This window comes from Poromitra crassiceps (genome assembly GCF_964638095.1).
Source record: "Poromitra crassiceps genome assembly, chromosome: 22".
Lineage (NCBI taxonomy): Eukaryota > Metazoa > Chordata > Actinopteri > Beryciformes > Melamphaidae > Poromitra > Poromitra crassiceps.
Genome location: NC_139647.1, coordinates 17,372,603 through 17,392,602, shown reverse-complemented (window position 1 = coordinate 17,392,602; position 20,000 = coordinate 17,372,603). Strand labels below are relative to the sequence as shown.

General features: G+C 45.8%; 2 protein-coding genes across 2 annotated transcripts in view; both read right to left on the bottom strand.

Moving 5' to 3' along the window:
* The window catches only part of atrnl1a (attractin-like 1a), a gene marked incomplete at both ends in the record, with an annotated part of 286,198 nt that extends 273,148 nt beyond the window's left edge, over positions 1–13,050 (bottom strand). The window contains one exon of the mRNA XM_083658569.1: positions 12,800–13,050. Coding sequence (XP_083514695.1) covers positions 12,800–13,050 — 251 coding nt within the window. The remainder of the gene's footprint in view (positions 1–12,799) is intronic.
* On the bottom strand, positions 699–2,489 carry LOC310796057 (putative malate dehydrogenase 1B; the record flags this gene model as incomplete). The annotated part of the gene is made up of 2 exons (XM_083658212.1): positions 699–958; positions 1,106–2,489. 2 exons carry the CDS (start codon positions 2,487–2,489, stop codon positions 699–701), a joined length of 1,644 nt encoding a protein of 547 aa, XP_083514338.1.
* Positions 13,051–20,000: the final 6,950 nt, after the last annotated feature.

Genomic DNA, 20,000 nt, shown 5'->3' with positions numbered 1-20,000 from the left:
GAGATGAACTGTTTGGCCCAGATGCATGTTGGTTATGTAGATACATGTTGGTTATGTAGATACATGTTGGTTATGTAGATACATGTTGGTTATATAGATACATGTTGGTTATGCAGATACATGTTGGTTATGTAGATACATGTTGGTTATGTAGATACATGTTGGTTATGTAGATACATGTTGGTTATGTAGATACATGTTGGTGTAGATACATGTTGGTTATGCAGATACATGTTGGTTATGCAGAAGGCATGAAGAGTTTTGAAAAAGTGGCTTGAGCATTGATCGATGCATGTGAACAATCGGCGGAAAAAAACTGTAAAAGGACGGAAATGAGCCAACTTTGTCATCTTGTACTCTAATGGATTCTACACCACTTCAACACTTTCCTAATCAGCCTGTGTGTGTGTGTGTGTGTGTGTGTGCGTGTGCGTGTGCGTGTGCGTGTGCGTGTGCGTGTGTGCGCGTGTGCGTGTGTGTGTGTAATCTGATTGCTGTACAACTGACAGAGCTGGTAAATGGTGAGTGTGTGATAGCTGGTCTAGACTGAGCCAAATGATTATTGATCCACTGAGCCTGTGTGGGGCATGACAGAGAGGATGTGACATCATCCTTATCAGACATGACAGAGAGGATGTGACATCATCATTATCAGACATGACATCATCATTAACAGACAGAGATTTAGAAGGTGAGCTTCAAAGTCGCTCAGTCTGGAAAGTAGCGCTGCTCCGCAACCGATGTTTGTTTTTCCAGCGTTTCCTCTGATGAAGCTGCATAATGCATCTTGATATGAAGATATATTGTCCCTTCAGGAAGCCTTCCGTTTGAGACGTAGCGTACGCCTGTTGCTCCAGGCCGCCGGGGTTCTGACCCGTGATGTGGTGCTGCAGCACAGGTGCAACGCGCCCTTCGACCAGCAGCTCCTGGACCACGGCGCCGACGCGGCCCTGGTGACCTTGGGAGCAGGCCCCAAGCTGGAGGAGAGAGGGCAGATCTCGAGGCGCTCAGGGTTTTTCTGTAGACCAAGAGATGTCCTCACAGTCCGGCCCATGTGTATTGTGATCGGACTCTGATACAAGTTCTTTTTCCTGTCGAAGTTCACCTGCAGAAAGCTGTAATATCTTCCTCAGCTCGTCTCCAATGGTCACATCAGACAGCGCAGACCATCGACCTTCCCTGAAGGTCACTGGGATTGAGAAGACCGTGCATCCATCTGGGAGGTCATACTGGTGTGGTGGGCAGAGGACGCCCAGAGAGAAGACCTCGTCTGGACTACAGGTGCCGTTCCAAGCCTTCAGCACAGTGACGATCCCGTTGGCGGCCGACACGGCGGCTGCTCGGCCGGCGCCGGAAGCCCCGGCTGCACGCCGACGTCGTACCAAGTTATGGAAGTCTTTCCTCAGCCATTTCCTGTCGTACATCATCTCTAGGACTGTTTGGGAGAAGGGGGGTGGTCCCTTGACGGCCCCGTCATAGTTGAAAACCTTCGCCCTCTGCAGGTCAACATAGAAACTACCATTGATGTTCCCCCACACGATGACATCTGTAATATCCGATGTCCTCACTTTCATCTTCTGCGCAATGACGGCCCTGGCTTCATACTCCAGCTGGGTCGAGATGGTGACAAAGCAGTGGATGTCGATGGAGCGGGCGTTGTCAAGCAGCAGGGAGCACCTCAGGGTGACAAACGAGTCGCCGGCCACAACCACCTTCACCTCTTTGTTGGCCCTCTGGTCGATCAGTCGCCCATAGTCTCTGTACCGGGCTGAGAGTCTCCTTACCTGCCTCGTCTTCTCCTCCTTCTCGTCTTCATTCTCGCTCTTGCTGTCAGCCCAGCACTCGTCCAGCAGCACGATGACATGCGCTTCCTGGAAGGCTTGTTCCAGATCTGTGTGAACGGTTACCTGATGGAGCAGAGGGAGAGCCAGGTCCTCCGTCTCCATCCTCAGGCCCTGCAGTCTCTCCTCGCCCCCCTCCAGATCCAGAAGGTGGAGGCTGACATGGGAGACCTGGGGGAAGAGCTCAGAGACCACCAGGCCGGGGATCAGCATGTGGCAGGTGGGGTTGAGAGCGCTGATGATCCATATATGAAGAGGCTGAATGAGGCTGAGCTGATGCTGCTCCTCTGCCATCAGGATCTTCTTGGTCTCCAGATTCTCTGCTGCAATCTTCAGCATCAGATCTGTGGGCATGTCTGACATGATGCTGTAGTAGTCCTGGCAATGCTCCAGGAAGTCACTGAAGCCCCCTAAGAACATCCCTTTGCCCCCACGGTCTATCAGCTCCCTCCAAATCAAGGGGGACTGCTCGTGTTTCCAACCATTCGTTGTGCAGGTGGCCTCCAGCCATTCCTTCCACTCATCCGGGTGAATGCAGATCTTATGGATCCTAAAGTATGGGAGAGATCCTTGCAGGAGGTTCGCTAGAAGTTCTGCTTTGGCGTAATAGGGGCAGTCTGCTTTACCCGCAATCACAAATTTTGCCATCTCTCTTTTGGCAGTGTCGGTTAGGATGTTATGTTTCATTTAATCCGTATACTGAGCAATTGTGATGTCATCTGTGAAAGTGGCCAGGTCGCCGATGATGTCATACAGTTCTATGTCCCTTCGAAGGAAAGACAGAAAGTGGCCAGGTCGCCAGGTCATGCCGATGATGTCACACCGATGACACCGAGCAATTGTGATGTAATCGATGATGATGTCATCGGTGATGTCATCAGTGAGGTCATTGGTATGACATCAACATGGAGCATCAGTTCAATAATGCCATGTTGTTACATAGAGTGAGTCGGTCTTGTTTTTTTGTTTGTTTTTTACTTCTGAGGACATTTTAGTCATATTGGAAAAACAAACAGTGAAACAGTCCATTTTCGAATTTGGATCCTATTTTTCCTTTCATTTTAAGTCATATTTTCACTTTCACTGTAGGAGAATTCCATGACATTAACAGTGATCTATCTTGATCTATTCACTGACATGTCTCATACAGAGCGAGCAACAAACGTGTTGAAAAAGACTGTTGGAGGTCTGTTTTGGGGGCGGAGTCTCTATTGGCCTGAGTGGAAAATAGCAAATCCAGGTTGAAAAAAGGCCCAAAATGATGAGCCCTGACATAGGTTAACCATCAATCATCTTTCATGCAGCAACACCGTTGACACATGTAGTGCCATTCAGAACACATGGTCCCACGATGATGATGTCACCACAGCCTCAGGCAAGAACACTTCTTCATGTGATGTACCGACTGATCCAAGTGTGTGTGTGTGTGTGTGTGTGTGTGTGTGTGTGTGTGTGTGTGTGTGTGTACGTGTGTACGTGTGTGTGTGTGCGTGTGTGCGTGTGTGTGCGGTGTGTGTGTGTGTTACCCTTGCGTTCTCTCATCATAGCAGGATTAACTCACAGTGGACAGATGGTCATCCAATGCTCCTCCACCCCCTCAGCAGAGTACAGTGGCAAGTTCACTTCACATGAGCTGTGTCATCACATCGCCTAGGGCTTAAACATACAGAATCATACACAACACACGCGCGCACACACACACACACACACACACACACACATGCACACACACACACACACACAGACACACACACACACACACGGCTAGGAGGCCATGTCAGCGAATGATGTAAGAGGTCCCTCCCTTCTGTTCAGACGAAACAAACTCTGATGTCAATAAATCACTCTATCCATCTCTGTCTGTCTGTCTGCTTAACTCATGTGGTTGTTGTCCTTGAAGAGCTACATTGTCTGATCATTAGTGATCAATAGACAGCGTAGAGATAGAGAGGCAAAGTGACCGCCTACTTCCTGCTTCAGCACTGTACCAGAGATTTTCATCCGCCATTTATTTTCCCATACACATTTCGTAAAATGCGTATAAAAATAGTTTTACTGGTTCAAACCAAACGGTACAGATATATTTAGAAACAAGAGAGATCACATAACATTTCACTGGGACCAGAACGTAAAAAGAATGCGGGTTTAAAGAAAATATTTTTTCGATGTTTTTTTTCGTTTTGGTCTGAGTGAAATGTTCTATGGTCTCTCCCGATTATAGCGTTAGCTGAACCGTTTGGTTCGACGAAAGTACAACTATTTTATAAGCATTTTACGAAATGTCTATGGGAAAATAAATGGCGGATGAAAATCTCTGGTACAGTGCTGAAGCAGGAAGTGACGTTCCACTTCGACTCTCTATATTTAGAACATCACTTCACATCTTTGTACATCTGCGCACACTGTATGACAGGTGTATCTAATAAACATAATGTCTGGGGGGGGGGTCCAGGTAGTGCAGCGCTAGATTCCCTGCATACCATAACATGAGAGTCGCAGGTTTGAACCCCCGTGTTGCCTCGGGCTTGGTCGCGCGTCCATACAGGCACGAGTGGCCGTGTCTACGGGTGGGAGGTCAGATTAAGGGTACGTGTCCTGGTCGATACACTAGCGCCTCCTCTGATCGGTCGGGATGCCTGTTCGGGGGGGGGGGAGGGGAACTAGGGGGAATAGCGTAATCCGCCCACGCCACGCGCTACCTCCTGCCCGTGAAACTCCTCCAGCGAGGGTATCCGCGGGTTCAGGATTCCTGCATACAGTATATCCTGTCCTCGCTGTCAGGTACAGTATATATCCTGTCCTCGCTGTCAGGTGAGAAGAAGCGGCTGGCAACTGCACATCTATCTCCGCAGATCAGCAGAGGGAGTGGAGCAACGATTGGGACAGCACACAGCGGGGGGGATTGGCCGAGTACAATTGGGGAGAAAACAGGGGAGAAATCCGATCAATCTCGATGATGTCAGTGTTTGTGTTTTTTCAGAAATGGGCGCCAGCCTGCGGGTTGAATTTGCTACCAATGTTCACACTATCCCACACAAACGCTTTGATTCTTTTGTCTTCCATATCAATAGGTGAGGTGGATGGAAGGGAGGGACTACACACACACATCACACTACTACACACAGACACTACACACCTGCAAACACTGCTTCTCTGCTCAGGTGACCTGCTGTGATTGCTATGGCAACAGTATTCAGTTTTCACAGTACTGAAACAGTCTGCGGTCTTACCGTACCTTGGACCCTCGTCCTGCTTTATACCGCATTCATGACAACTCGGCCCGCCGGAGGTTTCAACGCGGAACCTCCGGCCCGGACAGATTTGCGTTCACGCTGCACCTCCCGCTCGGGGGGAAAGACCAAACTGTTGCTATAGCAACCCGCGTTAGCATGGTAGCTACCTACTAGCGAACAATGCTAACCGAACATGCTGAATGCTGAATTTCACACAGAGCGAAACACAGATGATACAAACACATATGAAACGTTACATCATTAAGACCTCAAATTGTGTGTTAAAACGTCAACAAACGTCTTTATAATAATTCTGTGATTATCATTAACGATGCAAGTTGCCATTTTGATGTGGCTGTGACGTCAACTCTGAGAAACCGGAGCTCTGAATGATACGCGAATTTCCGAGCTGTAATTCTGGCCTGAACGACCGTTCAATTCACTTTTTACAGGTCGGAACCCATTTTTTCCGGCGGTCCGAGTCGTCTTGAACCGGGGTATTAGCTATGACCTTTTTTCATTTCTAATATGCTGATATCTTGATATCTTTGTGTTAAATGTCTTCGCCTCTTGAAATAATGAATCAATGAAGAATTTATTCCCAAACAAAACCGCAGCTCTACAAGTCTGACACTATGTTGTTGGATGTTCGTAGCCTCGAAGCGAGCATCCGAACGCTTGGGACCAGAAGGTTGCTGGTTCAAATCCCTGAGCCAACAGGAGACATGGCCGTACCAAAGGGGAAAGCAGTAATCGGCTGCAACATAATGCCATAGGATGTCCTGCTGCCGTAAGATCTAAACACCTCTCACACGGTGTTAGCAGACAGATTAAAGCAGACGTGAAGTGGAGAGTTTCCATCTAGATCTAGATAGATAGATAGATAGATAGATAGATAGATAGATAGATAGATAGATAGATAGATAGATAGATAGATAGAACGATAGAACGATAGATCGATAGATAGATATAGATAGATAGGTAGATATATAGATACTATCTATAGTGATTCTTGAAGTGTTGTCTGAATTCGGACTCACCTCAGTCCATTTACAGCATCATCCCTCTCTCTGATCAGCATGGCTTTCCACTAACAGGCTCCCAGCTGTGTGAGAAGCACAAGCCTCCCTTGTGGCTAGAGACAGTGAGCTATGGCGTTACTCTAAAGGCAGTGGCATCTTTTTGGCAATGAGAGACAATCAATTACCACCATCAACAACGCTCTCCACAAGCGGCCCGCTGGACGTCAGACTGGGAGATAACGACTTGAGATGTTTGATCAGTGTGTTGCTCACATCACAGCTGCCTGGAGTGTTGTGTGGATGCTCGCACTTAGCATACCACAGGTTGCAAAGCGACTCGTCGTGTCTGTCTACGAGGGTTCTGTTGCCTAGTCTCCATCATAACCAGAGTCACTGATTAGATATCTCGTGATTTTCCTCCAAAACAATATTGAAGACTTTCAATTATAATTAAGAGCTATACTTTTGTTTTAGGGAAAGATTCTGAATTCATGACTCAATATTTGATGATTTATACTTGCTATTTTATACTTCATATATATATATACTTTTAGAAAGGATGTATTTAGTTTTGTATGTTTATACGTTTTTTTTGCTTTCATATTTTAAAGATGTTACAGATTTATGGATTATGTATGTTCTTTTTTTTAAACACGACACGATTTCAGACGGACAAGCCCGTCTTTTATTGTCACACGATTACACATCAACACATGCACGGAAGGCCACAAACACACACATGCTGACGGTGGCCGGTGAAATTTGTCCTCTGCATTTAACCCATCCTGGCTTTGTCCTTTCCTCCGGGGGGCAGGCCAGGAGCAGTGGTCGCTTTCTCGTACAGCGCCCGGGGACCAACTTCAGATGTTGTCGTCACTGGTCGGATGACGATGACGATCTGATCTTCTGCATGTTTTTTTAATGGGGGGGGGGGGGGGGGGGTTATATACGGAGGAACCCCCCTGGGGGAGCACGGGGAGAACATGCAAACTCCACACAGACAGAAAGGCCCTTACGACGAGATAACCCACCTGGGCAGTAGGCACTGAAGATATGGGGGGAACACAACCACAGCGCCCACAGTGTCCCAGGCGAGAATCGAACTCAGGACCTTCTGACTGCGAGGCGACAGCTCTACCACTGAGCCACCGTGCCAGTGCCTTATGGATCGTCTATGACAATGTAAGGGGGGGCTGTACATGATAAGCTTTGCTTCCTTCAGCCCCTTCTCCAACTTGCACTTTATCACTGTGCACCTGTTTTTCTTTTTACATATACTGCCTGTTTTTATGCTTGTGCTTGTTTGAGACAAATAAAAATCAAATCAAATCAAATATTTAAAAAAATTCTGATCACCCCACTCTAATTTTGATTTTGATTTTTTTCCAAAAAGTCTTTACACCATAATATCATGGTGGTTTTTGCTTTCATTATGACAATTTGTCCATATACTATTTAGGAGCAACCCTTTTCTAACTTCAGTTTTCATAACGATGACGATCATCGTCAAATGGTAAAAGTCAAAATGGGGTCAAGGCAGATTGTTATGGGCGTTGGAAATATGTTTTCACTTTTTTTGGGACTTCTTTCCTTCATCATGCCAGCTCCGTTTTACAACATCTGCTGGCTATTTCCTTTGCTATTTTTTGTTATTAAACAAGAATGTAATGTCCCGATTTGAAATGAATTAACCCGTCAATTTCATGGGCCAGCTGCAAAGGAAGAAACAAGGAAGCATTAGCACATTCTCATATTTACACACCCATAGATTCCAACACAAAATAGATTGTTGCTGTGAACGCTCGGTTCAGGACAGGAACTCCCTGCTTTTTGAGAAACCTATTCACTGAGAAGGAAAAAGGTTGTCTTCTAGACACACTGCAAGTGACACACTGACTAGACACACACTGACTAGACACACACTGACTAGACACACTGCAAGTGACAAGTCAGTGTGGAATATGATTGATGATGGCTTAGTGATCGACACAAGGATACCTGTCAGTGACATAACTGATGAAGTATCCAAATGAACAACATCCTATAAGCAGCCAAAGGTCACGAGACTGAGTTGCATATCGGCAATGTGATCGGAGCAAACCTAAAAGCACTGTAATCACGGTGACGGTACCACGGTTTTAATGATATTGAAATGTTTAAACGGTACGGTTATCGTAAGGAATTTTATCACAGTTATCATTAAAACCGGTTAACGTTACATCCCTAATCTGGGGGCACAGAGACATAATAAGGAAAGCTTAAAGACATTTGGGAAAATATACTCAATTATTTTTTATTTTAAAGTCGAACTGAACCCGTTCGTTGCGTGCGTCTGAGTCCGTTTCAGACTGAAAACATAATTTGTCTGAGATGACAGGTTGAGAGGCGGGTCATAGTATCCTGTTGATGATTTTATTTGACAATTCTGGGGACTGGATTGGGTTTTGGCCAATCCTGGCGTGTTCCGCCTCCAAATCGAGTGGGTTTCAGCGTGTTGTGGCGCTCTCCTCGGGAAGAGCCTGCTGACGCGAGGTTAGTGGCTGAGTGGAGCTCAGCGAGCCGCAGGCAGCCAGCTGCCTTCGTGTTGCCGAGCGGACAGTGCAGCCCGTCGGCCTGGAATCTTCGAGGTGCGACCCCTGACAACCAGCAGGCTCTCAAGCGCGCGCCTTTATCGCTGCTGTAAATACGATATTCCTGGAATGTGCGTTTTAACGAGCCAGTTACATTTCTTTGCATTCTTAGACATTATCGTTTTTGTTTTTTGTTCATGTTTCATACAATTGGCCAAGTTAGTAGTTAGTTTATGGGATAGGAATTCTGCCAGATGACAGGCACTAGGTGCCATTTTCTACTTCATTTGGAAGAGAAAATTATCCTGAAATGAAGATTTGATTGACAGCTGCCATGTTGTGATATGATTGGTTGAAATGGGGTAGACATTTGATAGTACTAGGTGACGTCAGCAAACTGTAGATTACTGTTATCAATGAATTCTTGAAAAATGAACTTTTGATGTGAAAAAGTGTGAAAAACTAAAGAAATTAGATTTTTGTGATTTTTTTTGCATACATTATTAAATAGGTGCACTGCATACCCAGGTATTTGAACTAAAAGAAAAGAAAAGTCATTTTTGGGTTCAGCTCGACTTTAACCACTATTTGAAAAGAGAGAACATGCTAGAGCAATGTCCTGTTGCTTCACCAACGCTTGGCTGAAGAATGGGGTGAAAATGCAGGGAAAGCGAGAGAGAGAGAGAGAGAGAGAGAGAGAGAGAGGGAGAGAGAGAGAGAGAGAGAGAGAGAGAGAGAGCGGGGGGGGGGGGAATTTAAGTATTTATTATTTTAAAGTTAAGAAAATAATCGTCTTAAATAGTCAAGAGAACAGTTCAGTCAGACAATGTCCTCTTCGCTTGATGCCAACTTTGTCACTTGCCTCTTCTCCACAACTGACTCTGTCTGTGTGTGTGTGTGTGTGTGTGTGTGTGTGTGTGTGTGTGTGTGTGTGTGTGTATGTGTGTGTCTGTGTGTGTGTGTGTGTGTGTGTGTGTGTGTGTGTGTGTGTGTGTGTGTGTGTGTGTGTGTGTGTGTGTGTGTGTGTGTGTGTGTGTGTGTGTGTGTGTGTTCTGAGAACAAGCAGCACGTTATCTGGTCTGAGGGCGAGTGAGAGGAGCAGAGGAACAGAGATACACTCAGAAACAAAGAGCGAGCGTGAAAGTCATCAGAAAACAAAGGACGACACTGCGGCCCAATAAAACCAGCCCGGCCAGCAGCACCAATGGCTTAAATCAATAGACAAACAGAACCCAGTCCCTATTTCTCCTTTATTGGATCTGTCTGTGTGGATATGAGACCTAGGAGAGGAGCTGAGGAGGTGGGGGGGGAGGACTGAACATCCAACCTGCGATCCAATGACTATACTGAGCTTTGTAGAGATGAAACAATATGAACATTTCACATCACAATTATGAGTGAGTGACCAAAATGATCACGGTTATTATCAGTATTATCACGGTATTGTTAACATGTGCCGAATGTTCAAAAAGTACCAATACACTCACGGAAATCAGTTTTATATTGAAAACTCAGACCCAAAAAGGATCGATACACTCGCTGAAATCATTTCTCCAAGGAGGCGCGTTTGCATCGGGGAGACGGTTGCCAACTTTGCTTGATGATGGACGGTATTTACCATGTTTTTCAAAGCACTGTAATCACGGTACCATGGTAATCACGGTACCACGGTAATCACGGTACCACGGTTTTAATGATAATGAAAATTTGAACCGGTACGGTTAGCGTCAGGAATTTGATCGCGGTTATCATTCAAACTGGATATCGTTTCATCTCTAGAGGTTTCACTAGTGAGTCTTTTCAGGGCATCCACACCTTTCTGTTACTTACTCTCTGTTCTGTCTTTATTCTGCCTTTCCAGATCAATAATACAATAATCAATAATACAATAATCATCATCAATCAATTGTTTCCCACGTCCCGTTTCCATGCCTTAAATGTGCCATATTATTACCCGGAGTCTCCAATCTCCACCAATGGGGGTAGACCAAGCATTTCAGTCCGCTAAAAGACGCTCATTCAGTGCCCAATTCTGCCAATGGATATTTTGGGGCTTACAATGTGTCAGGTCGACCCGCTCGACTCCACACCTTCCTGAGAGAACTACTGCACCATTTTGGAGTGTATGAACGGTTAATAACTTTGCCACTTTGCCAGCCACAACGAGCAAAAAAACGATAGTCCCTGTGGTGTTATTATTCGTCTGTTGTCCAGCCTACAACCTGTTCCTATCAGCACTCTCACAACTATCTGATTGACTGGGAAATCGATGCGATCCTTAGAGAGAGAACGGCCCAGACTCCAGGGCGATGCCGTCTCTCCCTGGATACCTCTCCACACCACGGGGGGACCACACTGACAAAGGAATGACATGCTCTCCGGAATGTATGAGGGATTATTAATGCCACTATTAATGCCACAGAGAAGGAGGAGGAGGAGGAGAAGCGGCATCAACGACGCCACCTCTAATGGCTCTATTATGAATGGATCATTGGTAGAGAACGGATTCAATAGGACACATGCGTCCCGTTATCATGTTGATTTTTTCGTTGAATAGATGATATGATTGATGTTGACATTGAAAACTCGCGTAAAAACATAGTGCCAAAATGAACGTTTCAAAAGCTGTTTTAATATATACCTGTATATATATATATATATATATATATATATATATATATATATATATATATATATATATATATATATATATATGTATATAATGATGATGATGGCAGGATACATGACATTTATATTGAGCGTGCCGTTGTCACTGTCACTATAAGTTGTTCCTTCACTTCTCCTTCTCTCAGTTCAAACACATGAACCTGAGGGAAGGAAGACACAACTGTCACTCTCCCCTTATTCCAGGTACCACAAATGTCATTGCAAAGCCTGCCAGGGGGGGAAATGGCATCTCAATGTCTTCATGAAGAGTGGGAAGATATGGCTTTCCGTTGCAAATATGTGAACAAAATTCAGTTTTCACAAGCCAAAAGTATTAACACCGAGAGCCTAATTGTTGTTTTTGTGATGCTATTGAGAGAAACACCTTTCGTTCATGTATGTACCAGATCAGTGGCTATAGTGTGATGGCTTATGTTTACACTGGGAGGCACAATAGGAGGAGAAGGAGGTGAGCATGCCCACCTTTGCAGGCTGGAGGTGACAATCTTATGCAATTGTGGCAAATTGACGGTGCAAACACACCAGACGTCTGGAAGCGCGGCCAGTTTCATTTCCTTGTTAACAGATTAGACCGGACACACCGGCCGCGGTGCAGGCGGCTAGCGGCCCGCAGCGACAGCTCCGGGATCTGGTCTATTTTTTTTTGGAGCGAGCGATTGTGTGAAGCCAGGCAGGAAGTCGGTATAGGCTACAAGTTGTGATCGGCGCGGAGCAAAATATAGCGCTTCTGGTGTAAACGGCCAGGCTCCTGCTCGAGCTGAATTTACAAGCGAGCGCACTTTCGGATCCAGTGTGTGTGCGCGCCGTTACCCTCCTCAGTTGAGCTGTATTGGTCAAGCAGTCCACCTTGGTTTCTATGTCTACAGGACACTCGGTGGCATTAATCAGCCTTCATATTCAAGAGGCATAGAGACAAACAATGTGTCGGCTACTTGACGGTAAAAACAACAACAACAACATCAATTAGCCATAATCTATTTAATAGCTACTTTGCCTCAGAGTGGTTCAACAACAGAGGCATCAGTTCAGTTCACTAAACCCATGCAGTCTGGATCATTTGCATGAAAAACATTGAAACCCTCTTGACTGACTGATATGACCAATGACAGTGACTGACAACTGGCAATATAATACTTGGTCAGTGTGATAAATTATACATAGCAGGTCACCAACCTGTCTTGCACACTCTCTCTCACACACACACACACACACACACACACACACACACACACACACACACACACACACACACACACACACACAGGTTGGAGGAAACGTTTCGGTCCTGAATATTTGCTTGATGTCAGCAGCTTTTGACCTATGGATTTCTGTCTATTTTGTCATGACCTTTGGACTCTATTAGGCCATACCATAATACAAACTACGAGATCATGTGGACTCGCTTACAGGAGGCTAAAGTATGGCAAGTGTGTCACACAACTTACTTGAATCTCCCTTGGCAATGCTGGCACTGATCCCCGACCCATCCGTGGTCACACACGCAGGTTCCGTTGGTGCACTTCCCCGAAAAGCAGCTCTTGTCGCAGGACTTGGAGACCGAGGCTTCCGTGTGGAGCACCAGATGGAGCATCACAAATATTCCGAGGTATGTTTTCATCGTGACGTCCCGGTGTTGTTCGCCCCTTTTAGACTTTGTCCGAGCGCATATATGCGTCTCCCCGGCATCATCATCCATGATGGCAACGGAACGGAGTGCCTTGAAGAGGCTGCAGTCCCCGAATGAGGTTAAGAAACTGTCACCTTATGCCGAGAGGTGATATAATAATGACCATGAAGGTGTTGTTGGTCAAGTACAGGCTACCTGTGACGCCTCTGGAAAGGGCGCAGGAGAGTGACCGTAATTACGCACCGTCAGATCATGCCCCGCTGTGGTGGCAGCATATGGCTACAGGACACAATTATAAAATACAACTTTATGGAACTGGCACGTGGAAAACACATGATTAACGCATTGCCGATCGGTGCGTAAGCATCGTTTTGGTACTAAGATTAAAAAATAAAACTGGGAAAACGCGGCGCAGTTGCGAGTCCCCCTGAAAGACTTCCAAATAACTTCCAGTCGTAGCATCTAGCAAAAAAAAACAGCTCCGATGTAAACACACGACCGTGCTCGGATGATACGAGTTCACCGTGAACGCATGAGATGGTGGAAATCCAAAATAAAGCGCGCACAGGCCGAGGCGCTATCCTTGCTGTGTCTATTTCCCCAGACAAAGACGTGTCCTCTGCCGAGTTTCCTCCTTCTTCACAGAGGATGCGACAGACAGACAGCAGCGCAGCTTCCCTGGTGCGACGCAGCTCGCTCTCTCTCTGCTCGTCCACAGCTGGTTCCTGACGGCCAGGGAAACTCCTGCCTGCCTGCCTGCGCATGCGCAGTAGAGAGGGCCACACGTTTAAAGGGACAGTTCCTGCCTCTCAGCGCTGCTAGGAAACTGCGCACGCATTTGATTTCTTTCTCACATTCACTTTTTACACTTGAGGCATTTAGCAGATGGTGACTCACTCACTCACGTGCTACAGAGACAGTACAAGAGAGGCTTAGATGTATTTGCATCATCAGCAGCATTCCACTGAGCCAGATCAAAGGGACATAATGACAGGACCAAGACAATAAAAAAATAAAAATAAAAACCACTATCCCAACCGTTTTCATCAAGCACCCTAATTTAGTCCCAATTAGAGGCGCACTACACACCCAGAGATGTTGTCTCTCTGACCCAAATCTGAGAATATTCTCAGATATGATTTTGTCCAGAATTCCATGACTGAACTGAGAAACTATGATGAAAATAGTTGAAAAACAATACAAAATACATCAATTTGCTGGGGACCCCTGGAATTCCCTCTAAGCAGCAGGACCCCTAGGTGGTCCCCGGCCACACATTGAGAACTACTGCACTATCCAACGTGAAATCCATAGAAGAATAATGAAGAATTGCTCTTGTGAAAATTCAAAGTCATATAATTTAATTAACAATAAACATGTCATGCTTTCTTGTTCCCTTTATATAGGCACTATAGGAAGATCAGAGGTGATGATCACCGACAGGCCACCTGGCCCATGGACCTGGTAGGGATTCAATGTCTTGCTCAAGGACACTTCAGCAGCAGGCAGGATGCTTATCAGTGTGTGGTCTTGAACCCAGATCCTCCAGCTTGATGGACGCCCCCCCCCCCCCCTGTAAACCAACAGCCCACCCTGCTCCCCTCTAGCACATCCCATAATAGCTTTGATTACTCCAAACTATAAAGGCCTGGAATGAATCTCCCTTCCTCATGTTTCAGCCAAATTCCAACCGTGGACATTTTGTTCTCCAAGGATGAATACAACCGTAAATCCAATCCTGTTCTTCAGTCAACACAAATATATTGGATTTGGAGTTCTTCTGAAGTCAACACAAAGCCCCCCCCTTTTCTCCCTCTCTCACACACACACACACACACACACACACACACACACACACACACACACACACACACACACACACACACACACACACACACACACACACACACACAAAGAGAGAAAGTTTTACAGTAAGAAAGGGGGACCACAGGAAATGGTAGGAAATGGTAATAGAAGTGCAGTAAAATAATAATTTGCCGGGACAATTGCTCTAGGCCATGCTCTAGTCTAGGCCATGCTCTAGTCTAGGCCATGCTCTAGTCTAGGCCATGCTCTAGTCTAGGCCATGCTCTAGTCTAGGCCATGCCCGGGGCTAATTTTGGCGACGGCATAACACCAGTACCCAAACAAATTCCATTACAGCAGAAGGAAGAATGTGATCTATCCTATCGCCCAGACAGGCATATTCCAGCTGGGAACAAGAAAGATGTGAATGGAAACACAGCTTGCAGTCTGCTCAACAAGGAGGAGTGACACAGTTCACTTATTAGATCAACACTCATCATCATGACCTGTGATGGCTTGATTTGAAAAAGAAATCAAGGTTAAGGTAATGATCTCCCTCTGCTGCTGGCTTCTAAACACACACAAGGAGGCTCTGAGGACAGAAATGGTGCTTTTGGAAAAGAAGGCCAAGATTTGAATCTGTGTTCCCTGTGGGCTTAAAGGGACAGCTCACCCTAAAATCAGAGGGAAAAAAGATTCTTCCTCTCCCCTGTAGTGCTATCTATCCATCTAGATCGTTTTGTGTTAGTTAGCTTTCAGAACACGGGCAGAATTACACAGGAAATGACCGCAGAGTATGACGGGTTGACGCCGTTGAGCATAACTGGGCCTTAAGAAACGGAGCAGTACCACACACACACACACACACACACACACACACACACACACACACACACACACACACACACACACACACACACACACACACACACACACACACACACACACACACACACACACACACATACACATACACACACACACACACACACACACACACACACACACACACTCACACACATTTGACTAGTGGTGCTTAACATGATGCTGGCGTGATGAAAGACGCATGGAAGTTATGTGTGTGCAGTGACGTTTACATCGTTTAAAATGGACACATTTATTTTCATATGAAAATGGCGCATAATTGGGCCATAACTCAGACATCGCAGCACGTCTCCAGCAGGAGGACTCTGCTGCAGTGCCATGAAGGGAAGCACAAGGTTTGAACTGAGAACATTCCATGTGATTAGGTTACGTATCTGTGCAGAGAGTTGCTTTATCGCAATGTGGGCTTGAACCTAGAATGCAACTCTTTGATTTCGGCTATACCACCATCTCATCCTGCGAGTGATTTCAAACCAATTGTTATACACACATGTCTTTGTGAGGTGTAAGTGGTTTATTTTATATTGTCTATTTGTTTCTCATAGGAAAATACATCCAAAATCAACTTAAAGGACCACTTTATGATGACTTTATCATGACAAAATCAGTATGCAAATGAACAGTGTTTAACTTCCCTGGCATCTTGCCTGGACCGAGAGCTCCTGGTTCATTCACTGAACGTCCTCGACCAAATGGCATCATGAGGGTAGAGAAAGCAATCATGATAGTGATAGTGACACCATGGCAAAACTGCTCCAAATGACATCATTATGATGACATCATTTGCACCAGGAAGTTCTGTGAATGAACGGGGAGCTCTCGGTCCAGGAAGACGGAGGAGGGAAGTTAAACAGTGTTCATTTAATATGACCGATTTTGTAACGATACAAAGCCGGTTGAAAATCATCACAAAGTGGCCCTTTAAGGCGAATATATTTACGGTTTTGTCGTTTGGTTAAATCACTTTGTTGAATATCAATTTAGTGCATAAATGTATTCTTGTTGGGGGGAGAGGGGGGTTCAGCTTTCCTCAATGTTTTGTCAGTATCCAATTTTGAAACATATTTAGCTTACCAAATAATTCAGGTTGACTCTACTTTTGATTTTATTGCCTCTAACTACAGCAGGTTGGTTGGTTGGCAGCCAGCCGCTGCTTAAGGGAACAGCTGGCTTATTGCATGCTGGGCCTTTCTTTTGTATACCACCACCCCAGGGACATGCAGCACAGTTCACTACACTACCTACCTACTGCTCTCTGTGCACTACCTGCTCTCCACAGTGCACTACCTACTGCTCTCCACACTGCACTACCTACTGCTCTCCACAGTGAGTGCACTACCTGCTCTCCACAGTGCACTACCTACTGCTCTCCACAGTGAGTGCACTACCTGCTCTCCACAGTGCACTACCTACTGCTCTCCACAGTGAGTGCACTACCTACTGCTCTCCACAGTGAGTGCACTACCTACTGCTCTCCACAGTGCACTACCTACTGCTCTCCACAGTGAGTGCACTACCTGCTCTCCACAGTGCACTACCTACTGCTCTCCACAGTGAGTGCACTACCTGCTCTCCACAGTGAGTGCACTACCTACTGCTCTCCACAGTGAGTGCACTACCTACTGCTCTGCACAGCGCACTACCTACTGCTCTCCACAGTGAGTGCACTACCTACTGCTCACCACAGTGCACTACCTACTGCTCTCCACAGTGAGTGCACTACCTACTGCTCACCACAGTGCACTACCTACTGCTCTCCACAGTGAGTGCACTACCTACTGCTCTGCACAGTGCACTACCTACTGCTCTCCACAGTGCACTACCTACTGCTCTCCACAGTGAGTGCACTACCTACTGCTCTCCACAGTGCACTACCTACTGCTCTCCACAGTGCACTACCTACTGCTCTCCACAGTGAGTGCACTACCTACTGCTCTCCACAGTGAGTGCACTACCTACTGCTCTCCACAGTGCACTACCTACTGCTCTCCACAGTGCACTACCTACTGCTCTCCACAGTGAGTGCACTACCTACTGCTCTCCACAGTGAGTGCACTGCCTACTGCTCTCCACAGTGCACTACCTACTGCTCTCCACAGTGCACTACCTACTGCTCTCCACAGTGCACTACCTACTGCTCACCACAGTGAGTGCACTACCTACTGCTCTCCACAGTGCACTACCTACTGCTCACCACAGTGAGTGCACTACCTACTGCTCTCCACACTGCACTACCTACTGCTCACCACAGTGAGTGCACTACCTACTGCTCTCCACAGTGCACTACCTACTGCTCTCCACAGTGAGTGCACTACCTACTGCTCTCCACAGTGCACTACCTACTGCTCTCCACAGTGAGTGCACTACCTACTGCTCTCCACAGTGAGTGCACTACCTACTGCTCTCCACAGTGCACTACCTACTGCTCTCTACCACGTACCTTGGTGCCGCTGACATACACTTCTTTCTTTGCCCCAATTTCCCTGCTCTTTTGCCAGCAACAAGACCATCTGTCTTGCCTCTAAATTGGGGAGAATATTTATCAAATGTACCTGCGATAGGAATACTGATCTAGGTTCTGCATTGGCTCGTGAGACGGGCTGAATGACAAGGTCAAGGATACAGAGATACTGTATGCGTGTTTCCCCCTCTCTATTCAAAATCTCTCCAGCGGGTTTGTAAAGCAGGTGTCAGCAAATTAATTGTCCAAGTTTGACATCACGTTTTCAATGGTTATAGTCATTATAATGAGATTGTATTGTAGAAAATGGTTATACTGTTACCTTTAACCGTCCACACCTGCACCCCAAATAGTGAATCAAGGTTGAAAAAGACTAACACTTCCTCAGATGGGGTTCTTGGCCAAATATGGAATAATTTTAGTGTACAAACTCCGGGCTAGCCATCCCCTATCAGCCTTCCCACTCTGAGAGACATGATGAACATGAGCCAGTACCTGCCTATATGTATACAAATCCACTAAATAGTTCCACGGGACAGAAAACAGTGGTATTAAACCTGACCAGTAGCCTGTGGGAAATTGCTTTGGCTTATTGTTATTCCTGCTGCTTGAGTTAAATCCTATTATAGATCGTTTTTAACCTCCCCCCCCCCCCCCTCCCCCAAGGACCCAAGTAGAAATATTGATTGGCTAACACACAAAGAACCCACTGTGAGGAAAAAGGAAAAGCGAAAAAAAAAACTAATATTGATTTTTGACAGTTTGTTTATAATTAAATGGTGGAATAACTAACTGCGATGGAGGGACGGGGATGAGTAAGGATTATGGAGATATGCGAGACGCGCAGCTATAGCTGCTATAGCTGCTATAGCTGCAATGTCATTTGTTTAGGATCCAGCTCATCAACTTTCTGCATCTCCTCTCTCTCCCCGTGTGATGGTCTCTCTCCCCTTGTTATGGTCTTTCACTTCCCACAGTGTGCCGTTTTAATAGAACAGATGTGCCATAAAAAAGGGTGACCAATGCATAGAGAGTGCATTTAATTTGCCCATCACAGTTATTTTCCTCACATAAATAGAATAAAGCACACGCATACACACATGCGCGCGTGCACACGCACACACGCGCACACAATCACGCACACACAATCACAAACACCCGCATGGGTCGCACGCACACACACACTTGGAGAGAGAGAAAGGGGGAGGGGGGACAAAATGGACTACAGGAAAAGCTTATATTTTTCAATTGATGTTTGTTGCCCTCTGCAGTTTAAAAACTACCAATACAACTAATACAAAAAGTGTCATGTCAAAACAAATTTGAAGCTTCTCTCAAAAATGTGAATTTGGGGGGGCGGGGGGGGGGGGGGGGTGCACTATCTTGTTGGCTGGAATTCATTGTAAATATTTTTGATGCAGTTGATTGCATCATTAAAATGTAAAAAATGTATTGGGAAAAAAAGGATTTCAATTTTTGTATTGTCTTTATTTTCCGCTATTCTCCTTAATCAGCAAATTGACTTGTAACACTGTGTTAACTGTTTGGAAACAACTCTCCACTGTCTTTCTTACTTGTTCCATTCTGTCAGAAACATCCTCATCGTTTCCTAATAATAATAATAATAAAAATCCTTGTCATTCCTGCAGCTGCTCTAAAAGTGGAAACATTTTCCTTCCATGCTTCAAATAATAACGTTATTTTCCTGTAGCCATGGGAATATTACGGTCCAGTTGTCCTGGTGTCACCATAGTTACAGTTGTGATGATAACTATGATGAGCCAAGCCGTGCTCATCTGATGTAGGCCGCTGACTGGAAGAGAGAGGGCAGGACATGACTAACATCCAGGGAATTCCCTTAGTCTAT